The sequence below is a fragment of the Schistocerca serialis genome, chromosome 7 (assembly GCF_023864345.2).
Source record: "Schistocerca serialis cubense isolate TAMUIC-IGC-003099 chromosome 7, iqSchSeri2.2, whole genome shotgun sequence".
NCBI classification, from domain to species: Eukaryota; Metazoa; Arthropoda; class Insecta; order Orthoptera; family Acrididae; genus Schistocerca; species Schistocerca serialis.
This window is the reverse complement of record NC_064644.1, coordinates 417,590,930-417,617,745: the sequence shown is the minus strand read 5'-3', so window position 1 is coordinate 417,617,745 and position 26,816 is coordinate 417,590,930. Positions and strand designations below refer to the sequence as shown.

At 39.3% G+C, this 26,816-nt stretch overlaps 2 protein-coding genes across 2 annotated transcripts in view; one reads left to right on the top strand and one right to left on the bottom strand.

Moving 5' to 3' along the window:
* LOC126412698 (forkhead box protein K1-like) overlaps positions 1-11,395 on the bottom strand; it is a 279,864-nt gene extending 268,469 nt beyond the window's left edge. The window contains exon 1 of the mRNA XM_050082415.1: positions 10,580-11,395. Within this exon, the coding sequence (XP_049938372.1) occupies positions 10,580-11,093 (514 nt within the window). The 5' untranslated portion in view covers positions 11,094-11,395. The remainder of the gene's footprint in view (positions 1-10,579) is intronic.
* A 104-nt stretch (positions 11,396-11,499) lies between these two features.
* Positions 11,500-26,816, top strand: part of LOC126412499 (protein ILRUN) — a 42,921-nt gene continuing 27,604 nt past the window's right edge. Inside the window, exons 1-3 of the mRNA XM_050082120.1 lie at positions 11,500-11,820; positions 12,533-12,652; positions 12,727-12,956. Coding sequence (XP_049938077.1) covers positions 11,669-11,820; positions 12,533-12,652; positions 12,727-12,956 — 502 coding nt within the window. The 5' untranslated portion in view covers positions 11,500-11,668. The remainder of the gene's footprint in view (positions 11,821-12,532; positions 12,653-12,726; positions 12,957-26,816) is intronic.

Sequence of the window (26,816 nt, the reverse complement as noted above, 5' to 3'; positions counted from 1 at the left end):
TTAATGTATGACGAATATTAAGTCAATCTCGGATTTGTTGATTCTAACGGCTCACCTCTCTGCGTATTATGTAGCAAGCTACTTCGGAGTAGTTCCATGGTACCTGCTAAGATACAGCGACATTCCAAAGACAAGAAAAAAGAATTTTTTATATGTAACAAAGAACAATTACTAAGAAGTCTAAAAACTGTGAAGTATGCAACCCGAACGCTGAATGGAAACCCCATGGAGGCATCATATTCGGTCAGCTACTGCAATGCACAAGTGGTCGAAGCGCACACTAACGCTGGGAATTAAATGAAACAACGTGTGGCATACATAATATGACGTATGTTCGATGAAAAACCTGCAAAGCATCTTTATACAGTGCCACTTTCAAATGACACTGTTTCGTGTCGAATTAACAATCTCACAGACTACATCAAAGAAGAACTAGTTGGTAGCCTTCAACACACGCATTAAATAATAAAAGAGTGCTGGATGATATTTTTTGCAACCTATCTAAGATATTTGGCTCTATGAATCACAGCATTCTCCCAGATAAATTTAAGATTTATGGGATTTAGGGTACAGCCAACCAATGGATGATGTCATACTTAACCAAAAGAATGCAGAAAGTTGTACTCAGTAACTCAACCAACATAGTCCGGGGACATAATTCTGACTGAAGAGAAATCATGTATGGTGCTCTCTAAGGCTCTATCTTAGGTTCACTATTGTTCCTCACACATGTAAGCCATCTTCCTTCTAATATACAACAAACAGAATTAGTTCTTTTTGCATATGACACTAGTATTGTAATCAGTCTAAACATACATACAGAATCAGAAGAAACAGTAAGCACAGTTCTCAGAAATATCATTAACTGGTTTTCTGTGAATTGTCTCACCCTTAGTTTCAAAAACGACACAACACATTCAATTCTGCACATCTCGGGGTACTACACATATGATAAGCGTAACACATGGCGAGGAAATAGTAAATAGGGTGGAAACTTAAAAATTCTTAGGTGTCCATATCGATGAGAATTTAAAGTGGAAAAAGCACATTTTGTAACTCCTAAAACAATTTAGATGAGCCACATTTGCATTTAGAATCATTGCAAATCTTGGTGAGAGACTAATCAGTAAGTTGGCATACTTTACACATTTTCACTCAATAATGTCATATGTTCTGGAGTAGCTCGCCTTTAAGGAAGTCTTAAGGGAAGAAGGGATACGAAAATTTAATAGTCATGGGTGACTGGAATTCGATAGTAGGAAAAGGCGGACAAGGAAACGTAGTAGGTGAATATGGGTTGGGGGTACGAAATGAAAGAGGAAGCCGCCTGGTAGAATTTTGCATAGAGCGTAACTTAATCATGTCTAACACTTGGTTCAAGAATCATAAAGGAAGGTTGTATGCATGGAATAAGCCTGGAGATACTGACAGGTTTCAGATAGATTATATAATGGTAAGACAGAGATTTAGGAACCAGGTTTTAAATTGTAAGACATTCCAGGGGCAGATGTGGACTCTGACCACAATCTATTGGTTATGAACTGTAGATTAAAACTGAAGAAACTGCAAAAAGGTGGGAAATTAAGAAGATGGGACCTGGATAAACTGACTAAACCAGAAGTTGTATAGAGTTTAAGCGATACCATAAGGGAACAACTGACAAGAATGGGGGAAAGAAATACAGTAGAAGAAGAATGGGTAGCTTTGAGGGATGGAGTAGTGAAGGCAGTAGAGGATCAAGTAGGTAAAAAGACGAGGGCTAGTAGAAACCCTTGGGTAACAGAAGAAATATTGAATTTAACTGATGAAAGGAGAAAATATAAAAACGCAGTAAATGAAGCAGGCAAAAAGGAATACAAACGTCTCAAAAATGAGATCGACAGGAAGTGCAAAATGGCTAAGCAGGGATGGCTAGAGGGCAAATGTAAGGATGTAGAGGCTTATCTCACTAGGGGTAAGATAGATACTGCCTACAGGAAAATTAGAGAGACCTTTGGAGAAAAGAGAACCACTTGTATGAACATCAAGAGCTCAGGTGGAAACCCAGTTCGAAGCAAAGAAGGGAAAGCAGATAGCTGGAAGGAGTATATAGAGGGTCTATATAAGGGCGATGTACTTGAGGACAATATTATGGAAATGGAAGAGGATGTAGATGAAGATGAAATGGGAGATATGATACTGCGTGAAGAGTTTGACAGAACACTAAAAGACCTAAGACGAAAGAAAATCAGTCCTGACAAAACTCTACCAGCTGGTGAGCAAAATGTATGAGATAGCGGAAATACCCTCAGATTTCAAGAAGAATATAATAATTCCAATCCGAAAGAAAGCAGGTGTTGACAGTTGTGAAAATTACCGAACTATGAGATTAATAAGTGACGGCTGCAGAATACTAACGCTAATTCTTTACAGACGAATGGAAAAACTGGTAGAAACCGAGCTCGGGGAAGATCAGTTTGGATTCCGTAAAAATATTGGAACACGTGAGGCAATACTGAGCCTACGACTTATCTTAGAAGCTAAATTAAGGAAAGGCAAACCTACGTTACAAGGAGCGAAAGGCTGTTTACAATTTGTACAGAAAGCGGATGGCAGTTACAGGAGTCGAGGGACATGAAAGGGAAGCAGTGGTTGGGAAGGGAGTGAGACGGGGTTGTAGCCTGTCCCCGATGTTATACAACCTGTATATTGAGCAAGAAATAAAGGAAACAAAAGAAAAATTCGGAGTAGGTATTAAAATCCATGGTGAAGAAATAAAAACTTTAAGGTTCGCCGATGACATTGTAATTCTGTCAGAGACAGCAAAGGACTTGGAAGAGCAGTTGATCGGAATGGACAGTGTCTTGAAAGGAGGATATAAGATGAACATCAACAAAAGCAAAACGAGGATAATGGAATGTAGTCGAGTTAACTCGGGTGATGCTGAGGGAATTAGATTAGGAAATGAGACACTTAAAGTAGTAAAGGAGTTAGGCTATTTGGGGGGCAAAATAACTGACGATGGTCGAACTACAGAGGATATAAAATGTAGATCGGCAATGGCAAGGAAAGCGTTGCTGAATAAGAGAAATTTGTTAACATCGAGTATAGATTTAAGTGTGAGGAAGTCGTTTCTGAAAGTATTTGTATGGAATGTGCCCATGTATGGAAGTGAAACGTGGACGATAAATAGTTTGGACAAGAAGAGAATAGAAGCTTTTGAAATGTGGTGCTACAGTAGAATGCTGAAGATTAGATGGATAGACCACATAACTAATGAGGAGGTATTGAATAGGATTGGGGAGAAGAGAAGTTTGTGGCACAACTTGACTAGAAGAAGGGATCGGTTGGTAGGACATGTTGTGAGGCATCAAGGGATCACGAATTTAGTATTGGAGGGCAGCGTGGAGGGTAAAAATCGTAGAGGGAGACCAAGAGATGAATACACTAAGCAGATTCAGAAGGATGTAGGCTGCAGTAGGTACTGGGAGATGAAGAAGCTTGCACAGGATAGAGTAGCATGGAGAGCTGCATCAAACCAGTATCAGGACTGAAGACCACAACAACAACAAGAAAGTCTTTGTTGAGCAAAAACGTGCTGTAAAAATAACATGTGGTGCTCACCCACAATCAACTTGTAGACGTGTGTTTAAGTAAGTGGGCATTCCGACTAGTACGTCACAGTATATTTATTTCCTCATGATGTTTGTTGTAAATAATCCACTACAGATCAAAAGCAACAATGATGTATATAGTTACAGTACCATGAGGAAAAGTGACATTGATAACTCCACGTTAAAGCTGTCTTTGGTACATAAAAGGGCGCACAAAGCTGTAACAAAAAATTTTGAACGCTTACGCAGTAATACAAAATGTCTGACTGACAGCAAATTAAAATTTAAAAAGAAACTGAAAAAGTTTCTCCTTGACTACTCCTATCCCATAGAAGAATTTGTGTTATTATGATGTGTAATAAGTGGTTGGTAGGAATTACTAACTCACATCTGTATATCTCTTTTCTTAAAAATAAAAAAAAAGCAAAAGACAAAAAATCCTTAGAAATATTCAGCAAGTAATCATATGTACAAATTAATTTTCGATGTGAATGTAAAAAACTCGTTCTACATCATTACGGTTTATCATGTAAAATAACCCGTGGAACACGAAACTAACTGACACAACAAATTCGTCTTGCAAATGAATGAGTCAGTTAATGTTGATGGACTGGCCATCTTGTTCATTGACTGTACGATATCCATATAAAAATTCCCTCGAAGAAGGCTTCCTTATGTACACATCGCTGCCAACTAACACTACCGGAAAAGAAATGTTTAACACGATTCACAATTTGTTTCCAAATAAACCTTCTGAATTGGAACGATTGTCTCGACACTTGCACAGACGTGGCCAAGGCAATGACTGGTGAAACAGCAGCAGTATCACTAATGAAAAGTAAGGTGCCCATGCTCTGTAGCTGCATAGACAAGCACTCCCAGTAAAGAAGATGCCACCAAATCTAAAATTTATTCATTCATGGTGAAGCAGTAAAAATAATCAGTTACTTTAAAGCGAGGCCTGTTAAGTGCCAGTTTTATTTTTTCACTATTCTGTGGAGATTATGGGAACAGACATAAAACACCACTGCTCCACGCCGATGTTAGAGGGTTATCTCAGTGTAAGACCTTAACAAAATTATTTGAACTAAGGCCTGGATTACAGGCTTTTATTATTGAAATTTCTTTTAAATTAAAAAAAACTGTTTGAGCGATGTGACTTGGTTGTTCAGACTAGCGTTTTTGGCAGATATATTTGGAAAAATTAATGAATTAAACCTATCTTTTACAAAGAAAATAGACTATACTTTTCAATACTAATAACAAAATAACTGCCTTAAAATTAGATTTTTGGATTGTTTGTACTAGAAACTAGAAAGCTTTTGAACACTGAATATATTCGTTGATGAAAGAATAGAATTACCAAATTAAATACTCGAACAATTTGTCCATTGTCTACATGGTATGCGCGCATCTTTTGAGACGTATTTTCCTGAAGAGCAGAATAAAAAAAAACTGAAAATGAATTCATGGGTTCAAAACCCATTTGTCCGAATTTGCAGAAGACTATAAATCCTTTTTCGAAATGCCTTCAGATTCAAGCATGGAATCATTGTTCAAAACAATGTCACTTGTTGATTTTTGGTGAAAGTTCCACACAGGTTTCGACTGGTTTTCTCCCGTCCTCAACAACTTCTGCTTTTGTGAAACGGGATTCTCAGCATTTGCAGCTACAAAGAGAAAATGCCGCAACAGACTAGATGCTGAACTTGACATGCGTCTTCAACTCTCTATCAAGCTTGACATTAGCCATTTGGTCAAAAATGAAAAACAGCTTCATATCTCCCATTAAATGGAAACAACTTTATCAGTTTACAGCGAAATCAAAACAGTGATATCCTGTGTATTCTATCATTGTGTGTTGTCTTATTTATTATTGTAGAAGTCAGTAGTGTATAATTAATATACCCACTTTTGTATGATTTTCATCAAATGATTGTAATTAAAGTACGAACATGAAACCAGGTTTTGCTTGTTTTATGGCTCCATAAAATATTTAGTACTGCAAAAGATTTACGCCACCGATAAAGTCTGAGAACCACTGGGCTAATCTATGACGGGGATAATGATGATGACTTCATAAATAAGTGCTATGTTCTGAAGGCGACGAGCAAGGAGGAAATGCTCTTACTTACACTATGTTAATACAATCGTGATCACGTATTCGTTGTTACTCGTACTCAAACTGCAGCAATATGGCCTTTAAAGTATTGCTTTTGCGTCTTTGACAACTCACAGACACTTGACTGTGTACAACTGACAAAGCAATAGCTGTATTTGTTCTTACGATAGTGATATTAAACATGTTGATGAAGATTATGTCTAGTCTTGGTTCTGATTTCAGATACATACGAATATCATACGAATTGTATAAAAAACCAAAGAGAAAAACATACAAACAAATGGTGAAATACAAGAGGCTTACAGGCAGAAAGCAGTACGTCAGGGATGTATATCGTAACGGGTTCCGTTCAACATGTAAACTGAGAAAGACGTCGAGGAATATACAGAGGGTATGGAAAGTATACAGTTTAATGGAGTGGAAATTACAATAAAATCTGCTGACGACATAACTGTCACAGCAAAGAACGAAAAAAGCTGCAAAATACATTAGCATGAGTGAACAAGTTCTTGAAATATAAATATAACATGAAAATTAATGCAAAGAAGACAGAAATTATTGTATACATACAATTACTGCACGCTTCGAACGAATACTTCTTTTGCTTTAGCTTCTCTGTCACAACAGATCGTTCCGTTGGAACAGTATCGCGTTAAGTACAGATTTTTAGCATTCATGCGTGCAGGTAACGGCGAGAGAGATTTGTAAGTGGTACCGAGATTTTTGGCTAACTTATCCATGTGCTGGGGCCACATTAGTTTGTTATAAATCTGTATGCCTAAGAATATCACACAAGAAGTTTTATTTAGTATTTGCCCATTCATCTCTTCTTCTGGCACCTTTTAAGTAAGGCCTGTCCTCACGATCCCTGTATGTATACAGGGGTTGTAGTATATTCCTTAAGTTACCAATTAAAGCAGGTTCTTGGAACTTTGTATGCAGACTTTCGTGGGATAGTTTACGTCCATCTTCAAAAGTCTCCCAGTTCAGTTTCTTCAACATCACTGTGACACTCTCTCACGGGTCAAACAAACCTGTGACAATTCGTGCTGCCCTTTTCCGTATACTTTCATATAATCACTGTTCTATTCGGTGCGGGTCACACACACCTCAGCAATATCCTAGAATGGGTCCCAAGAGTGGTTCATAAACAGTCTCTTGTGTAGACTGCATTTCCCAAGTATTCTGTCAATAAACGGAGGTCTACCAGGCCCACGAATAAGCCTGTGTGATCATTCCCTGACCCGTCCCTACAAAGTGCTACACACAGGTATTTGTATGAATTGGCCAATTCCATCTGTGACTCGTTTGTATTATAATCACAGGATACTAAGTTCTCTTTTTGTGAAGTGCACAGTTTTGTGTTTCCGAACATTTAAAGCAAGTTGTCAATCCTTACACCATTTTGAAATCTCATGAAGTTCTGACTATTTATGCAGTTTCTAGAAAGTACTTCATTACAGGTAACTTCATCATGGGCATACAGTCTAAGGTTACTATTAATATTGGCCGCAAGGTCGTTAATATACAACACGAACAGCAAGGGCCCCAACACACTTCCCTGGGGCACACTCGGAGTTACTTCTACATCTGACGCCGACTCTTCATCCATAATAGCCTGATGCGTCCTCCCTACCAAAAAATGCTCAATCCAGTCACAGATTTCGCTTGATAGACCCTATAATCGTGCTTTTGACACTAAGCGTAGATGTGGTGCAATGTCAGATGTTTTTTCGGAAAGCAGGAAATTGAGCTTCTACCCTGCTGCCTTGATACAAAACTTTCAGTATGTCGTATGAGAAAACTGTATGTTTCGCTCCGATGTTTTCGAAACCCATGGTGGTTGTCACGGAGGAGGTCATTCTTATCGACATAACTCATTACATTCGAGCGCAGAATATGTTCTAAGATTCTGCTATAAATCAATGTCAAGGATGCTGTACGGTTGTTTTGTGGATCACTTCTACGACCCTTCTTGAAAATGGGTGTGACATGAGCTCTGTTCCAGCTACTGTGAACTGCTTTTTGTTCGAGGGACCTATGATAGACCGTAGTTAGAAGAGGGGCTAACTCAACCGCAAATTCAGTATAGAATCTCTGTTGGAGCACGTCTCATTATTATGGAGGCCTTCTGTTCGGTTTTTCAGAGAGGCAAACGGGAAGTTGCGGTACACAAAATGGAAATGAGTCAGTCACCATGGTCCTTATGGCAGTGTGTGCAGTACTGCATTATGAAATAATATTAATATGCGTATACTGCACACGGTGATTAGTGCTGAGAAATCAGTGGCCAGTGTGGCACTAGCTTTTTACGTTCTGAAATAATTGATCTGGAAGAATGTAAACAGTACTATGCACTGAATGAGGTTGCGCTGTTTTAAACAGGCTGGCCTGATTTAGGGAGAGGAGGATGGAGGCCTGTAATCCCATCTGTCCATATCGTGTTAGTTTTCCAAAGTTCCTCTAAGTTACTGCAGGCAAATGCCGGTATTGTTCTTACTATAACCCCTCGGCCACTGTCTGCCCCATCCTTGTAAATGCCTGCATATATGAATTACCGGCATATTTTTTTTCTAAACTGTGATGTCATGACATGTCCAATAACCTTGTAAAAGTAATCCACGGGTCAACGAAACTGCTTCTTCTTATTCTACTAACACTAAACGAGATCCCCTTCAGCTGCCACGGATTTGAGTTCCTCGTGATTTAGCAACTCCGGGAATCGCCGGATGTCACTATCATTTTCCGATACTTCTTAACGCGTGTAAGATTTCAGAAGAGACATTAATCTTCTTCCTTTGGGTTGTGTGCACTTCTGCTTAGCAGCTGCTCTTATTAAAACAGAGATTATCGAATCCTCACGATTGTTATGAGCGCTCCCGCCAGGCAGGACATTCTGCCTGCATTTCCCGTCGTTTTTTGTTTATTTTGATTACTGATTGCAGGTACCTCATTATATGACAGTCTGAAACCTCCTGCAATAAGTAAATCACGTTCCCTTACACAAACTTCGATTTGGAAACAGTTACGCCTGATTAAGTGGAAACGCGTATGACACTTGTGCTCTCACAGTATGCTAACAGCTCACCACGTTTACCAACATCAAGAAACAATACTTTCTGCCAATAAACAACAGCAAATGTTGTTCTTTGGTACATCTTACATTAGAAACAATAAATTGCAGTTAATAATAATTTAGATCTAACTTGGTTTCATTTGAATTTGATATTAAATTATAACTTTTCCAAGATAGAAAATAAACTGAGCCATCCGCCCATTTATAAAAGCAAGACACTGCAACCTATTCAGTATTTGACACAGAGCTACAAACGACGTAAAAAACTGTCTATAATCACACTTTTTGATATTAAATACAAAACACGCGGAATACACATCACGAATACACATTTGATGTGGAATTTGCATTAGGCATGACAGAAGTTGATAAAAGCTAATGGAGATGAGTCACTGTGACGAAAATTACAGATGATAGAAAGAAACGAAGAGAGAAAATGAATTCTTTTGTTCTAAGTAAAGTCTGTAAGATATACAGGAGTGACATCCTTAAGACTAATTAAAAACTCTAGTTTCACGTAGTACATCGCCCTAGCGATATTGTTGCCATTCGTCACCCGACTTCTGGCGGTGTCGAGATTAGAAGCCAGGATTTTTTTTTTTTTATACCGATTAGTTACTGCCGTACATACTGAGCAGAAAATATTGGAAATGCAAACTGGGTCTACTTTACCAATACTGTAAGGTGCGGGATCACTCTCATACTTCGTCATGTAGGTGAGTCTACTGATGCCGCGTCCAAAGACAACAAATGAAATGGAAATAACATGTAGGGAAGTTGTAATTTCAAGATTCAAATGGATTGTGTTGTCATTGCATGAATACGCAGATTACACTGATGCAAGATATAACGCATCAGAAAAATAGGGAAAAGAGCTGTATATTCAAGTCTTAATATTAAGACTGTATACAAAAAAGGAAAACAAATCTCTTATAGCGCGAAGAGAGGGCGGAATGTAAGGTGGGCAATGGAAAACTACGTACTAGAAAAAAAACTCGTTGCAAACAGAAAGAATGGATTTGGTCTACAGCTAACATTTAAATATTATTAAAAGGAGTTCGCTTAATACAAGTCTCGTTTACGAAAGAAAGAAATTTATAATTTCTAGAAAAATCGTTTTCGCCAAGAAACTTTTAGCCTCCAGGCAAACGCTTATTTTTGCGTTCAGATAATTGGGCCTGCCAATAGAATTCTGTACAGACACGTGAATCTACACGAAACACATTCTTCTATATTCAAAGAGCAAAGTTATACTTCATTGCTTCTCAGAGAAGATAGAATAGAATATTTGAAAGCAGACAACAAAAATATTTACAGCTCTAGATAAGCGCACTTCTTCCACACGAATAACAACTGTTTATTCATCGTGAAGGCACAATAGTTTTGTACCTTGAGGATATATCTCGATAGGATATTTCAGTTTCGTGACAGACATATTTTATCTCGTGTCGGATCTGTCCCCTATAATATTTTTCAATTAATTCGTTAAAACGTCACAAGCTGTTTGAAAATAAACTATATCATGCCACTACAATTTCTTATCCGTGATTCTCAAGTTTTATCAAGACATCAGTTCGTTGTCTGTGCTCAATAAAACAGTGCGATTACATTAATTTTCACAAAGCTCTTTAGTGCACTACGGACTACAATTACCACGTGTATACGTGCAGCTACACAACGTCTCATGTTTTTAAATCGAGCGACCAGCTACCAACGTGAAAAGCGGTGCAATTTATATGCAACTGTTGAATGAACAGCAACTTTAGAACTAATCTAATGGAAACTTACCACTATTAGCTGGACGATTGCATTGGCCATTAATGGAGCCATTTGTATTGAACAGCGAATTCACATTGAAATTCAGAAGCCACGACAAATCACCGTCTGTATCGCCAGGCTGAGGACTTCTGTCGGCGGTAGCAGCCGGCGCTGCGCTTCCTGAATCAGTTGAGCTATTGGCATCTGTTTCGATGATTTCTTCTTCTTTCTCAACCTGACTAGTTTCAGAAATTGTTACTACATTATCACTATCTATCCAGAAACAATTTTTGTCCGCTTGCAAATATTGCAAATCTATCTCTTGCATATCAGATGCAATTGATACTGTATTGCCGGCTTCCCATGTTCCATCGATCACGATTAAATCTAAACGAGTTTTTTGATCATTATTTTTGGCGACGCCTCTACAGTCGAAAGATAATGCAGTGCGTTTTGCTCCGATGTTTGGCATGTCATTCACCGTCAGAACGTGAATGTCTTCTATAAGTTTTCTTTTACTTCTCCAACCTAAATGCTCAACCATGGTGTAATAATTGTTCCGCTTATATCAGAAAACGCAGTACAAACAAATATATCCTTTTGATTCATTCACTGAATCAGCTAAAAGCATATCTATAATGTTTATGTGAAACATATGAAGCGGTTGCATTCAGTAACTTTGTTTTCTTTCTTTAAATATGAGTAATCTATTAGCAGCACATATTCAAATTCTTTTCACAAACGCACTCACAATATACGATGTCCATGTATGTGTAGCAAATTTTTCAACTTATCAAAGTATATGAGAAGCCCAGAAATGACCGTCGCGTACCCCGATTCAATTTTCGACCACCTCCGCGCGTGTCTGTGCCTTGCACTAACTTGAAAATGCAGCAGATGACGTTTTCTACGCAACACAGCTTGGGTCACGTGACGTGACGTCACACGGAGTAATTTAGTTTCGAGGCCTTCCAGGAGTGCAGAGAGATTAAACGACAGAAGATTTGCAAATTCATTGATGTGGTGGTTTGGTCAGTAGAGTGGATTAGTTTGGGTCGGTGCTTCCGAAGATAATTAGTTCACTTTACTTGGTGAATCTGTAATTCATGAACGGCGAAAATGGATGTTGACAGCGATATAGATCAAACGCTCCTGCAGCAATTCAGCTGTATGGGAACAACAGATCGCGATGAATTAGTTAAACAGCTACAGTCGTTGATAGGAAATTTGAATGAAACAGCAGCAGTTTTCTTTTTGGAAATGAATAATTGGTATGTGTTTCCTCGGACGACATACTAGCTGTCAGAGGATTCTAAATGCATTACTATAAATTTCAATCTTACAATAATAAATACTGAAAAAAAGACCTCTTTCCTTGTGATTTACCCTTGGGAGCAATATTTGTGCCTCCTTTCCATACAAATAGTAGAATTTTTTCTACTTATACAATTGTTTTGGGGTTATGTAGCCCATATTTACAAATGGTTCCTATATCCCGTTATTGCCATTTTATTACGTCATTAGTAAAGTTTTCTGGCCATTTATGAGGCAAAAAAATAATTGTATTAAAGGAAAGGCAAAGCATGTTAGAATGACGCGTTTGCTTTCGGCCTTCAGTGCATGGATGACGCGTAGGTACCTTGTTTACAAACAGTATCTTAGTGATGTTTTCTGCGGGTAGAAATTATATCTCGGTAATTTAAGAACAATTATGACTTATTACTATTAACACATTCTCGTCCAAATAACGAAAGCTAATGTTGAAAACGGGTATGCACCAGTGTACTGTATCTGTCAGACACTGTGCATTATGTGTAAAATAATGACCTACATATATCTCCAGAAAAAATTCATTATTCATCAGAACAGTGCCCAAATTGACATTCAGTGTATCTTTGTTGGAATGTCACAGTCAAATATAAAATGTTGCATAATAAATGTTTTGAGGGAACATTGTCCATAACTAAAACTTTTGTGTGTCAGGAATCTCCAGGAAGCAGTTTGCTCGTACTTCGATTTTGAGTCACCATACAAGCTTCCGTCAATGTCCCTAGTACGGGATGTGACAGTTGGAGAAGGGGAAAGTATACCACCGTTGACGAAGTAAGTATAGTTTGTGTTATTCTCCCACTAAATTACACATGTTGCTGTCGAAATAACTAGCATTGCTGTTCTAGGTTCACAAAATCGTGGAGGGTTCAGAACACTGGTACTGAGATGTGGCCAGATGGATGTTCACTTCGGTTCAGTGGTGGTGACAGGCTCTGTGCTCCGGAAAGGCTTGCAGTAGCACCAATTGCACCAGGATGTACACTTGATATATCTCTTGAAATGGTTAGTCCTGAACAAACAGGGATGTATGAGAGCAAGTGGCGAATGGTTACACCAGCAGGTTGCTACTTTGGAGGTATGTAGTTGACATTTAAGATGTAATATCTTGCAACTGTAATGTATTAGGTTTCATACTATCTCAGTTCCTTGTGCATCAGCATTTGGTAAACATTCAGAATCAAAATGAATAATTGCGTTGACTGCTTGGAAGCTAATTTTCCTCAACTTGGCCAGTTATGTGACAGCTATTTATAAAGTAAATTTATTGAATTGGATTGAAATTTATTCAGTTTCAGATGTGAAATGTATCTTGTTTAATCAAATTCTTCCAGCCTTATGCATGATCTACATAGTCAAGAGGACTATTGTTGATGTCTAGCAGATTATGAGAAAACAAAAGGCATCATACATCATTATGTCAGTAGTATATTTTGAGAAATATTCCCTTCTAGTGAAAAAACAAACAACTTTACTAAATCTTATTATGGGGATAATCCTTTAATAGGGATATAGTTGTGATATAAGCTCTAATAATTTAACTGTTAAATAGAATACTGAGGAAGGAAATAAATGATTGAGTTAGGCCCTAGTGACTTCATTCCAGAGCAGTCGTGGCATTCAGATTGGTGTCTGATAGTTGTGAATTAGATTTTCTGAAATCTATTCTAGGTGTTGTACAATGTCAGTTTAGTTGAGAAAATATGTGTTAACAGGTTGACTGTTACAAGGCTGCCAGTGGTAACTGCATTAGTTCACTCCTGATGTCCTGTGCCCGCCGGTGGCCATATGCTTGACTTTGTTTGGTGCAGTGTATGTTTGGATAATGTGTAAAGTTGCAAAAACAAAATTCAAAACATTGAACAAGATATTGTACATGATTTCCTGAACATCGATATTATTTCAATCGAAAAATACCAATCAATGTGCAGTATTGCACTATATACTGTATGAATTGTAGTGAAGCATGTGGCCTATGTTGGAACATGGTATCAGGTGTGAACATCTGTTGTGTTAGCCAGCAACCTTGCAGCAGTCAACGTATTAATGGAGAATGACATTTAAAGGCAAAGGTAGTATGCAAGGAACATGGTCAAATTTGATGATAAAGGCTATCATTGCGTGTTGAAAGGAAGGCTTTTACTTAGCATAGAAGCATTTTATTTTATGTTTTTTGGAGCATTATTCCATCACAATTTCATTTCAGATCTACACAAAAAGTGTGAAAAACAAATTGCTGGTTACATTGCGTGTATTCTAACAGAAACAGGGCAATCTTCATGGAAATGTTTAGAGATTCACTTTAAAATCTCATGGTCTGAAATAATGTCCTTTGTTGTGCAAGTCGGAACGTATGGTATACTCTGTGTCAAAGTCTGTTGATAATTTTTATAATTTTTGTACTTATGTTGTGTACATTTTGGTTTGATTTTAATTGGTTTATTGAAAGTGCTTATGCATAATGAGGTTAGAGCTTTTGTTCATAATGTGAGGACAAATCAATAAAGAATGAGAATGACTTTTCTTTTTTCTTATACAGCATACGTGCAATGGTGAGACAGTGTTTTGTGAGGAGGATGAGTCTTTCGAGTTGGCAATATAAAAATGAGAAAAAATTGAATTTGTGTGCACCTGACAACAGTTCCAGAGCAAAACGTGACAGGTAAACAGTTGCCTCTGAATAATGACATCGGTTCTCAATATGCAGTATGCAACTTTTGAAATTTTGCTTCCATCTGCAGAAATCAACATGGAAGCTTGTAAAATGTTGCAAGAGCACATGGTGGAGATGTTCCTCCCCCCAACCAACTACATTTCAGTGGCGCGGGAAGCCCATTAAACTCCAAACGGAGCATCGAGGTGATTTTACTACCAGGTCATGTGATCAGCATGGCTGCCATCATTGTAAGCAAAAATTGCTGGATAATAATGAGTACATCAGCAGAAAGTTGAACATTTATGATAGTAATGCATTCACTATTCTCTATCACTACTTGCACGTGAAGGGCGTATGCACACAAAACTGGTATCATTTGCCCAAGTTGAAAAGAGGCGAATATTGTGGTTGTCAGGAGTTTTAAAGATGTCTTGAGTACGGAGAAACCTAATTCAATTTATCATTACTGATGATGAAAGCTGGTTTCAACTTTGTGACGTCAAAAGTGTGAATACATGCACAGTTCAGTAATCAGTAGGTTGCCTTGTATGAAAGAAGGATGAGGTCATTCACACGGTGGTAGAGGTAGTAGGGTAATTGTCATTTCTTGTTGTAATTACCATATAGTGATTTATCTTAAAGAAGCCACCTTGTCTCCAACTCCTATGTAACAGCTGGCATAGACAGTGATATAGCAGTGATGTACATTGTCACATGGCCAGTTTTTGACTAGAAGGAACACTGGTTGAAAGACTGAACTGGTTAGCAGGAGGGTTGGGGGTTGAAAATCTTGTATGGCCACCCATGTTTAGGCTACAAATGCTGTTTCACTAAATTACTTTTGGCAAATTTTGGGATGGTTCTTTTGAATAGGCCGCAAGGAAGTGCTATTCTCGACCATTCTTTTCTCAATTCAGACCTTTGCTGTGTCTTATGGCCTCAACATTAACGGAACATGAAACTTAAATCTTCTGTACTTGCACCCTCCGGTGCTGAGCAGAGCTTTTAGTTCCACTTTGCCTGAAATCATAAATAAATGGAGAGGTATAGTGAATTGTCACAAGGTATTATGAAGAACACAGAATTAACTCTGAATTGAAGGTGGTGTCAAGAGATGGCTGCCTGGCTTCCTTAACATCTGTCCATATTAGCAGATGTTTTGGGACACACAGATTTTATTTAAGGTGAGTGCTTTGAAGAAGAGCATGGCAGTATGCACTCTTGTCTAAAGTTATTACAAAGTAAGAAAAACAAAGAAAAGCTTTTGCATTCTCATTCTTTATTGACTCCTCCTAGTATAGTGGTACTGGAATTGAAGTGTACTGGGATGCTAAGAAGCTACATGTATTTTCACAGTGTGTCATTTTTGGTGGAGCACATGCACAAAAATGTGTTGTAAAGAGGGGCATAGTAAAGAAAGTTGCAACATTTTTCATATGAAACACTTGCATTCTTTGAAATCAATGATACTGTTCAGTTATCAATAATGTAGACAAATGGATTAATTAAGTTTCCTCTCCAGAGTAATTATGTAATGTTTCTTTAATTAACCCTTACTTCATCATGCACTTACACACACTGAAGGCAGTTTTCTTTTCGCTTTTTTTTCCCTTCTTCTTTTCTGCTTTTTGTTTCAAACATCTCATTCTTTGGTTTTTATTGTGTCTTACTAGCTATTTGGCATTTTACTTACTGACATTTTAGTTTAGGCTTAAGCTTTGTATCCTTAGCATTGTGAATCATTCTTTGTAGTTTTTGGCGATGGTAAGGTGATGTACCGTACATTCCACTCAAGCTCATACAGGCTTACACCATTTTTCTCCTCCCAAGTCCGGTGTGTAGATTTGAAAAAATTGTTGCCATATAAGTTTGAGGCCACATCAGTTTCTTTTTTTTGTTTTGACATAAGCTCTATTACATACCAATTTTTGATAAAAATGTCTATTTTCTCAACAGAAATAGAGTATTATGACACACAGGTGTAGAGAAAAATTTGAGTGTGTTATTGTAAATGATGAACAGCTGATTTATGATATTCGTGTTGGGTATACAGCTCGATCGTGTAACTATCAACATGACTTTGTGATCCGGCTATGGATCCAACAAGAATATAATCAGTTAATATGGAGGAAAGTTTATGTAGTCACACAAGCAATTGCTTACTCAGCTCTCATTAAATTTTCATTCAACTGTATTAATTGTATTGACTAAGCAAGATTGCTCAATAGTAGTGCATGGGACTTTAAACTGTGGACTGGGTTTCAGTTCCTTTTCCGGCCATCCAGACTTAGATTTTCTGTGATTTCCTCAAAAAGCTTAACTCAAATTCCAGGACTGTTAAAATTAAATGGATGTGGCCAACTTCCCTCCCCATCCATGTCTGTTCTGAGAGTTAAGTCTCTAATGACTATTTTGTAGATTATACATTAAATCCTAAACTTTTTTGCTAAAAATATCATTATATTGAAATACTGTGAGTATAATGCTCCTTACACATAAAACTGTTTTCATAGTCACAACTTTCAAGGCTTTGACTTCATATTGGTCCTAAGATAATGCTTTGAATAAATGAAAAATGTCTAGTTGCACTTGGAATTCCACATGTGAATTGTAATTCCAACCACAACCAGCAGTGAAAAATGGTTCTTGGGACAGATAACGGCAAGAGTGTATCGCTTTTCATTATGTCATGTTTGTGCTCTAAGAACTGACTTACATTTTGATAACTGTTTTTGGTGTTAACGGTTAATTTAGCTCTGAAGGTATTATTAATCACTGGGTATTTCTACTCTGTGAATGAATAACAATGATATTTATTCCTGGAGGGAACAGTACAAAACCGCATTTGGGTGCTGTGTGGTAGTGTGTACTTTCTCTATTAAAAGAGCGAGAGTTCAAAATCTGTGTGAATACTCTTTGCTGTTACATATTTCTATGCTCCAAACATCAGTCTGCTATAAGTGAGTGGTTGCCTTTTCCTTATTTTACATACTCTCTAAATGAATTATATGTGGTTGTAGCAGTAGTAATAACCAGTCATCACACTATAATTTTAAAAATTTTAAAACTGTGTGTTATTTCTGTAGCTGTTCTGAAGTGTTTACTTGATCTGAGGCTAGAATCATTAGAACCAATTTGCTAGAACCTAAAATTAGTTCTTTCAAAACAAAGAAAAGTAGATTAAAATGTTAGAATAGTTTATTTTGTGCTCCTCTCCGTTGTTTGAATTTTTTCTCTACTTTTTTTCTTTAGATGGGGTAGTTGGTACTTATTATTTTGCTTTTCCTATTTCCCAAATAGGTCATCCATTTCTTAATGATAGTGTAGCTTTATGTTTCATAGCAATATGCATACATGAAATTTGTTATTTTGTTGTGAAAAGGAAAGTTGCAAGTCACCTTATACTGGAGATGCTGAGTCGCAGATAAGCACAACAAACAGACTATCACAAATTAGCTTTTGGACAGTATGGCCTTCATCAAAAATAGACCACACACACACACACACACACACACACACACACACACACACACACACACACACACACAGACTGCAGTGTCTGTCAACTGAAGTGTGGCTGAAGTGTGCCAGAGACTGCAGTCGCGTGTGTGTGTGTGTGTGTGTGTGTGTGTGTGTGTGTGTGGTGTCTATTTTTGACGAAGGCCATACTGTCCAAAACCTAATTTGTGACAGTCTTTTTGTTGTGCCTACCTGCGACGCAGCATCTCTGCTATATGGCGAGTGGCAGCTTTCCTTTTCATAATATTGTTAGATTTCATTCTGGATTTTCCATTGTTATTTTGTTGACTATGCATATGCCAAACTAATGGATTGAGGTGGAGCATTGGGTGTCACCTAGTTGTTGAATTCTCTCTCTCTCTCTCTCTCTCTCTCTCTCTCTCTCTCTCTCTCTCTCTCTCTCTCTTTTCTCCTCTCTCGTCCAAGGTGGTACAGAAAGTCTTACCGTTGAGTGATTCAGATAAATGAAGTGATTTATGAGGCTGAATGTCGTGTAAATATGTAACAAATTGGTATTGGTATGATGTGTTTACCATGAATACCAGCAGTGGAGGGAAAGGAGCTTGTCACATGGGAAAGATGGTACCAGAGAAACTGTAGATACTATTCTTTGTTGCTGGGTTTAACACTGGATGACATTCGGGCAAGGAAAAATGTGAATCTGCTCTAAGAAAATGATTTTACTTCTGCTGCACCATGAGCTGATATTTTCAAATATCACAATATTTTACAATTACATACATTGTTCTGTCTCAGAAAAGATTCTAATGTTGCACCTTTCACTTGAGTTAATTTCATTAGCCCTTAAAACAGCTTTTGTGTTCTGTGGTTTAATATTTAAGCCTGATCATTAATGTTAACACATATTTATACATATACTGTAAACTAACTTGTTCTACAGTACCTTGATAAAGGTATGATCTATGTAACATGTAACTAATATGGTACCACTGGCAGAAGCTACATTGTGCAACCATTCCATGAGGAATGTTTCAAAAGCATGAGGCGAAGTGTGATATCACAACAATGAAACACTGGATTCGTATGGGGGAGGATGGTGGTTGAAATACCTGTCATGCCATTCTGATTTTGGTTTTCTGTGCTTACCCTAAATCACTTCAGGCTAATGCCACGATAGTTCCTTTTAAAAGTTATTTGCTTCTTCATTGCACCATTTCCAATGACTTTGTTGTTCACGGGAGGTAACCTCGATCTTCCTTTCTTTCAAAAGCATGGAGTACACAGTTCTGTTATATAGTGCATTATGCTGTTATTGGGAACCATGGGCAGTTAAATCTTCATTAGCTTCTTTGCCTAGGTGCACACAAAATCCTGACTAGTTACTCTAAGCATGTCTGCAGTCCTCCTCTTCATTGGATGCTGTGAAACTGTGACTGTGTGTGTCACAATCCTTGGAAAGATTTCATTTTAATCACAATTCTTGGAAAGAATTCATTTTAAGTGAACCACCTGAAGCACAGTATAACACCTGCTCATTAGAAACAAAATAAGTATTGTGACCCAGTGAATTGTGTTCAGTCTCAGCCTTTAACACTGGTTCAGCACCTGCCCTCTCATGTAGTTTCTTCTCTGTTGATATGCACCATAAAGTAAACCGTAGCCCACATATCACCACCACCACCACCACACACCACAGAGGATTTTTTTTAGAATACTTTCTAGTCCTCATCTTTCCTGCACCTGTTCATGCAACCTATGTGCTGCTCAATGTGGTATAATATATCTGACAAACCATTGCAACTTACAATGACAGGAACTAAGGACAAAAGATGGGGGGATCACCTGTTGGTGGATGTGATAGCCATAACCTGTAAGATGTACAGGCTTACTAGAATTACAAATTTCTACAAAATTAAAGTGGTTTCCCACAGTCTCCTCAAAAGATCCAACACATGATGCAAATCTCACGCTGCCCAGCCTGTGCATTGCAGCCTGGCTTGTGTGGTACACAGAACAGTGCATGTGGCTCACCAGAGTGAACAGCTGGATGGATTCCACCTAACCAGCCTTGGCATACCTTGCTGGCTTGTCTCCTCCCCAACCTGACAGGCTACTTACTTGCGAGGCCAGCCATTGGCTCTGCTGCATATTACAATCAATATTTGTCTTCAGAACTCTGTATTTATTCATCATTGTTGTTACTTCTATTAATGTCAGAAATGAAAATAATCAATTTTTGAAAATATAACGTAACTGGACAGATAAAAGAATTTTCTCACCAAGAAAACACACATGTAATTGATATTACATATCATGGCTTTCAGAGACAGTAGCTCCATCTTCTGGCAAAAGGGTTTGAAGGGGAAGGAAGGGGGGTGAAGGAAAAGGATTGGTGAGGTTGAGGAAAAGGGGAGACTTTGGAAAAGCCACCCAGAACCCCGGTTCAGGAACTTACCAGACCCAGTGTTATGTGTGACTTTTCCATACTCTACATGTCCGAATACAATGAAAACATTGTGACATTGTATTAGGGTAAGTTTTCCAATAGATCTGACGACTGTCACCACTGACTGAAACTGGTAGTCTAAGGTACTAGCAATTTTGTGATCATGTTGTTGTTGTTGTTGTTGATGATGTTGTTGTGGTCTTCAGTCCTGAGACTGGTTTGATGCAGCTCTCCATGCTACTCTATCCTATGCAAGCTTCTTCATCTCCCAGTACCTACTGCAACCTACATCCTTCTGAATCTGCTTAGTGTATTCATCTCTTGGTCTCCCGCTACGATTTTTACCCTCCACACTGGCCTCCAATACTAAATTGGTGATCCCTTGATGCCTCAGAACATGTCCTACCAACCAATCCCTTCTTCTAGTCAAGTTGTGCCACAAACTTCTCTTCTCCCCAATCCAATTCAATACCTCCTCATTAGTTATGTGATCTACCCATCTAATTCTCAGCATTCTTCTGTAGCACCACATTTCAAAAGCTTCTTTTCTCTTCTTGTCCAAACTATTTATCATCCACGTTTCACTTCCACACATGGCCACACTCCATACAAATACTTTCAGAAACAACTTCCTGACATTTAAATCTATACTCGATGTTAACAAATTTCTCTTCTTCAGAAACGCTTTCCTTGCCATTGCCAGTCTACATTTTATATCCTCTCTACTTTGACCATCATCAGTTATTTTGCTCCCCAAATAGCAAAACTCATTTATTACTTTAAGTGTCTCATTTCCTAATTATAATTCCCTCAGCATCACCCGGCTTAATTCAACTACATTCCATTATTCTCGTTTTGCTTTTGTTGATGTCCATCTTACACTCCTGGAAATTGAAATAAGAACACCGTGAATTCATTGTCCCAGGAAGGGGAAACTTTATTGACACATTCCTGGGGTCAGATACATCACATGATCACACTGACAGAACCACAGGCACATAGACACAGGCAACAGAGCATGCACAATGTCGGCATTAGTACAGTGTATATCCACCTTTCGCAGCAATGCAGGCTGCTATTCTCCCATGGAGACGATCGTAGAGATGCTGGATGTAGTCCTGTGGAACGGCTTGCCATGCCATTTCCACCTGGCACCTCAGTTGGACCAGCGTTCGTGCTGGACGTGCAGACCGCGTGAGACGACGCTTCATCCAGTCCCGAACATGCTCAATGGGGGACGGATCCGGAGATCTTGCTGGCCAGGGTAGTTGACTTACACCTTCTAGAGCACGTTGGGTGGCACGGGATACATGCGGACGTGCATTGTCCTGTTGGAACAGCAAGTTCCCTTGCCGGTCTAGGAATGGTAGAACGATGGGTTCGATGACGGTTTGGATGTACCGTGCACTATTCAGTGTCCCCTCGACGATCACCAGTGGTGTACGGCCAGTGTAGGAGATCGCTCCCCACACCATGATGCCGGGTGTTGGCCCTGTGTGCCTCGGTCGTATGCAGTCCTGATTGTGGCGCTCACCTGCACGGCGCCAAACACGCATACGACCATCATTGGCACCAAGGCAGAAGCGACTCTCATCGCTGAAGACGACACGTCTCCATTCGTCCCTACATTCACGCCTGTCGCGACACCACTGGAGGCGGGCTGCACGATGTTGGGGCGTGACCGGAAGACGGCCTAACAGTGTGCGGGACCGTAGCCCAGCTTCATGGAGACGGTTGCGAATGGTCCTCGCCGATACCCCAGGAGCAACAGTGTCCCTAATTTGCTGGGAAGTGGCGGTGCGGTCCCCTACGGCACTGCGTAGGATCCTACGGTCTTGACGTGCATCCGTGCGTCGCTGCGGTCCGGTCCCAGGTCGACAGGCACGTGCACCTTCCGCCGACCACTGGCGACAACATCGATGTTCTGTGGAGACCTCATGCCTCACGTGTTGAGCAATTCGGCGGTACGTCCACCCGGCCTCCCGCATGCCCACTATACGCCCTCGCTCAAAGTCCGTCAACTGCACATACGGTTCACGTCCACGCTGTCGCGGCATGCTACCAGTGTTAAAGACTGCGATGGAGCTCCGTATGCCACGGCAAACTGGCTGACACTGACGGCGGCGGTGCACAAATGCTGCGCAGCTAGCGCCATTCGACGGCCAACACCGCGGTTCCTGGTGTGTCCGCTGTGCCGTGCGTGTGATCATTGCTTGTACAGCCCTCTCGCAGTGTCCGGAGCAAGTATGGTGGGTCTGACACACCGGTGTCAATGTGTTCTTTTTTCCATTTCCAGGAGTGTATATCCTCCTTTCAAGACATTATCCATTCCGTTCAACTGCTCTTCCAAGTCCTTTGCTGTCTCTGACAGAATTACAATGTCATCAGCAAACCTCAGTTTTTATTTCTTCTCCATTGATTTTAATGTGTACTCCGAAATTTTCTTTTGTTTCCTTCACTGCTTGCTCAATATACAGATTGAATAACATCGGGGAAAGGCTACAACCCTGTCTAACTCCCTTCCCAACCACTGCTTCCCTTTTCATGTCCCTCGACTCTTATAACGGCAATCTGGTTTCTGTACAAATTGTAAATAGCCTTTCGCTCCCTGTATTTTGCCCATGCCACCTTCAGAATTTGAAAGATAGTATTCCAGTCAACATTGTCAAAAGCTTTCTCTGAGTCTACAAATGCCAGAAACGTAGGTTTGCCTTTCATTAATCTAGCTTCTAAGATAAGTCGTAGGGTCAGTATTGCCTCACGTGTTCCAGTATTTGTACGGAAACCAAACTGATCTTCCCCGAGGTCAGCTTCTACTAGTTTTTCCATTCGTCTGTATAGAATTCGAGTTAGCATTTTGCAGTCATGACTTATTAAACTGATAGTACGGTAATTTTCATGTCTGTCAACACCTGCTTTTTTGGGATTGGAATTATTATATTCTTCTTGAAGTCAGAGGGTATTTCGCCTGTCTCATACATCTTGCTCACCAGATCGTAGAGTTTTGTCAGGACTGGCTCTCCCAAGGCTGTCAGTAGTTCTAATGCAATGTTGTCTACTCCCGGGACCTTGTTTCGACTCAGGTCTTTCAGAGCTCTGTCAAACTCTTCACGCAGTATCATATCTCCTATTTCATCTTGATCTACATCCTCTTTCATTTCCATAATATTGTCCTCAAGTACACTGCCCTTGTATAGACCCTCTATATACTGCTTCCACCTTTCTGCTTTCCCTTCTTTGCTTAGAACTGGGTTTCCATCTGAGCTCTTGATATTCATGCAAGTGGTTCTCTTTTCTTCAAAGGTCTCTGTAATTTTCCTGTAGGCAGTATCTATCTTACCCCTAGTGAGATAAGCCTCTACATCCTTACATTTGTCCTCTAGCCATCGCTGCTTAGCCATTTTGCACTTCCTGTCTATCTCATTTTTGAGACGTTTGTATTCCTTTTTGCCTGCTTCATTTACTGCAGTTTTATATTTTCTTCTTTCATCAATTAAATTCAATATTTCTTGTTTTACCCAAGGATTTTTACTAGTCCTCATCTTTTTACCTATTTGATCCTCTGCTGCCTTCACTACTTCATCCCTCAAAGCTACTCATTCTTCTTCTACTGTATTTCTTTCCCCCATTCCTGTCAATTGTTCCCTTATGCTCTCCCTGAAACTCTGTACAACCTCTGGTTCTTTCAGTTTATCCAGGTCCCATCTCCTTAAATTGCGACCTTTTTGCAGTTTCTTCAGTTTTAATCTACAGTTCATAACCAATAGATTGTGGTCAGAGTCCACATCTACCCCTGGAAATGTCTTACAATTTAAAACCTGGTTCCTAAATCTCTGTCTTACCATTATATAATCTATCTGAAACCTGTCAGAATCTCCAGGGTTCTTCCATGTAAACAGCCTTCTTTTATGACTCTTGAACCAAGTGTTTGCTATGTTTAAGTTGTGCTCTGTGCGAAATTCTACCAGGCGGCTTTCTCTTCATTCCTTAACCCCATTCCATATTCACCTACTATGTTTCCTTCTCTCCCTTTTCCTACTACTGAATTCCAGTCACCCATGACTATTAAATTTTAGTCTCCCTTCACTACCTAAATAATTTCTTTTATTTCATCATACATTTTTTCAATTTCTTCGTCATCTGCAGAGCTAGTTGGCATATAAACTTGTACTACTGTAGTAGGCGTGGGCTTCATGTCTATCTTGGCCACAATAATGCATTCACTATGCTGTTTGTAGTAGCTTACCCGCACTCCTATTTTTATCCATTATTAAACCTACTCCTGCATTACCACTATTTGATTTTGTATTTATAACCCTGTATTCACCTGACCAAAAGTCCTGTTCCTCCTGCCACCGAACTTCACTATTCACACTATATCTAACTTTAACCTATCCATTTCCCTTTTTAAATTTTCTAACCTACCTGCCGTATTAAGGGTAGTGTCCCCCCCCCCTCCCCGAGATCCGAATGGGGGCCTATTTTACCTCCGGAATATTTTGCCCAAGAGGACGCCATCATCATTTAACCATACAGTAAAGCTGCATGCCCTCGGGAAAAATTACGGCTGTAGTTTCCCCTTGCTTTCAGCCATTCGCAGTACCAGCACAGCTGTTTTGGTTAGTGTTACAAGGCCAGATCAGTCAATCATCCAGACTGTTGCCCCTGCAACTACTGAACAGGCTGCTGCCCCTCCTCAGGAACCACGCATTTGTCTGGCAACTCAACAGATACCCCTCCGTTGTGGTTGCACCTACAGTATGGCTATCTGTATCGCTGAGGCACGCAAGCCTCCCCACCAATGGCAAGGTTCATGGGGGGTGGGGGAGGGGGGGGGGTGTTTGTGATCATAGATGGAAATAAAAGAGATTTATTCTACACATTCCAGGTTCACTGTTCTATTCATGACCATATCTTGTCTTTTGTTACTGAGACATATGTATTAAGACAGTACCTTTCATACTGGACTGTGTTGCATTTTTAATAAGATAGGATTCACCAACAAAATAAAGTGTCTTCACCTTACATCTCATTTTTTGTACCAAAGAGATAACTAGTCATCATAACATTGCTTTTCTTCTTGCTGTTAAAATTTCAGTAATTTTAAACAAATCAATACCAGTTCTGTCTTGTCCTTGTTATACACATAGATAACTCTGTATGGCGAGTGTGCTACGCAGATGCTTGTAACATATCCATTCCTTCAGAGCAGTCCATAACAATCATTCCATGAACCTTAGTAGATCAGCCAAGGCTGGGTGTAACTTCTGAGTGGAAAATATTCTTTCATTCAGTAATAGTTAACAGAGGTGGACAGCAGAGTACAGCAGTGCCACTGTTCCAGCGCACCATCTGTGATGCATTTGCTGTTATAAGTGTGTTGTGTATTTTTATTTATTGAAACTGGAATTAAAGAAGAGTAAAGATTTAACTTTGGAACTGAAAATTTTGTGACAAGGCACTTTCCTGTATTAGGTCAATGAATATTCCAAATATTACTGTGCAAAAAATGAGTTCAGCGATTTGTGTAGCTTCACACACAGAACTCGCGAGACTGAACCAGTGGTAGATTGCACCTGGTATGCCTCAGGTACAGTGTGTGTATTGACGGCACCTTGGGGGCTACCACTGAGTGAGGTGGCGCAGTGGTTAGCACTTAGAAGTTGTATTTAAGTTTTCTGTGTTTCCCCAAATTGTTCCAGTCAAATGCGAGGACATTCCCTTTGAAAGGACCCAGTAGATTTCATTTCCCATTCTTGAAACGTTCCGAGCTTGTGCTGCATTTCTGATTGCCTCGGTATCAATTGGGCATTAAACCTGAATCTTCCTTTCTTCCTTCAGATGTGCTGTTGGTGCACCAGTCACATTGCTCTGATGTAGTCAAATATATTATCCCTTTCTCTTTTGTTCTGGGGTCTTGACAGATACTAAAATTTTGTATTTACTTACAATATTTACACCCAAATGTATTGCTTCCTATTAAATATACGTGTAAACACATTTACAGCTGTGGTAATTTCATAAATTCCCATACTGCAAGCCTTAATCAATTTATTTACTGGTGTTACATTATTTGTGATATACTTTGTGGCATCCTCAAAAAGAGAGTATCAATTCAGCTCTTTACAGCTCAGCTTTGTTTGAAAACCTGTCTATTGAGTTTACAAGAAACTGTATAATGTGGTAAGATTTCACTGGCACGTTTCATTTTACTAAAAACAAAAGTGATGAAGAAGCACGAGTCTCAAACCTCCACTGCAGTTGAATGCACCTAATGCAATAGTGCGAGATCTGGTCTAGCACCTAACTGCAACTGTGCCACAGAGCACATACACAACTTTGGCCCCCCACTGTTA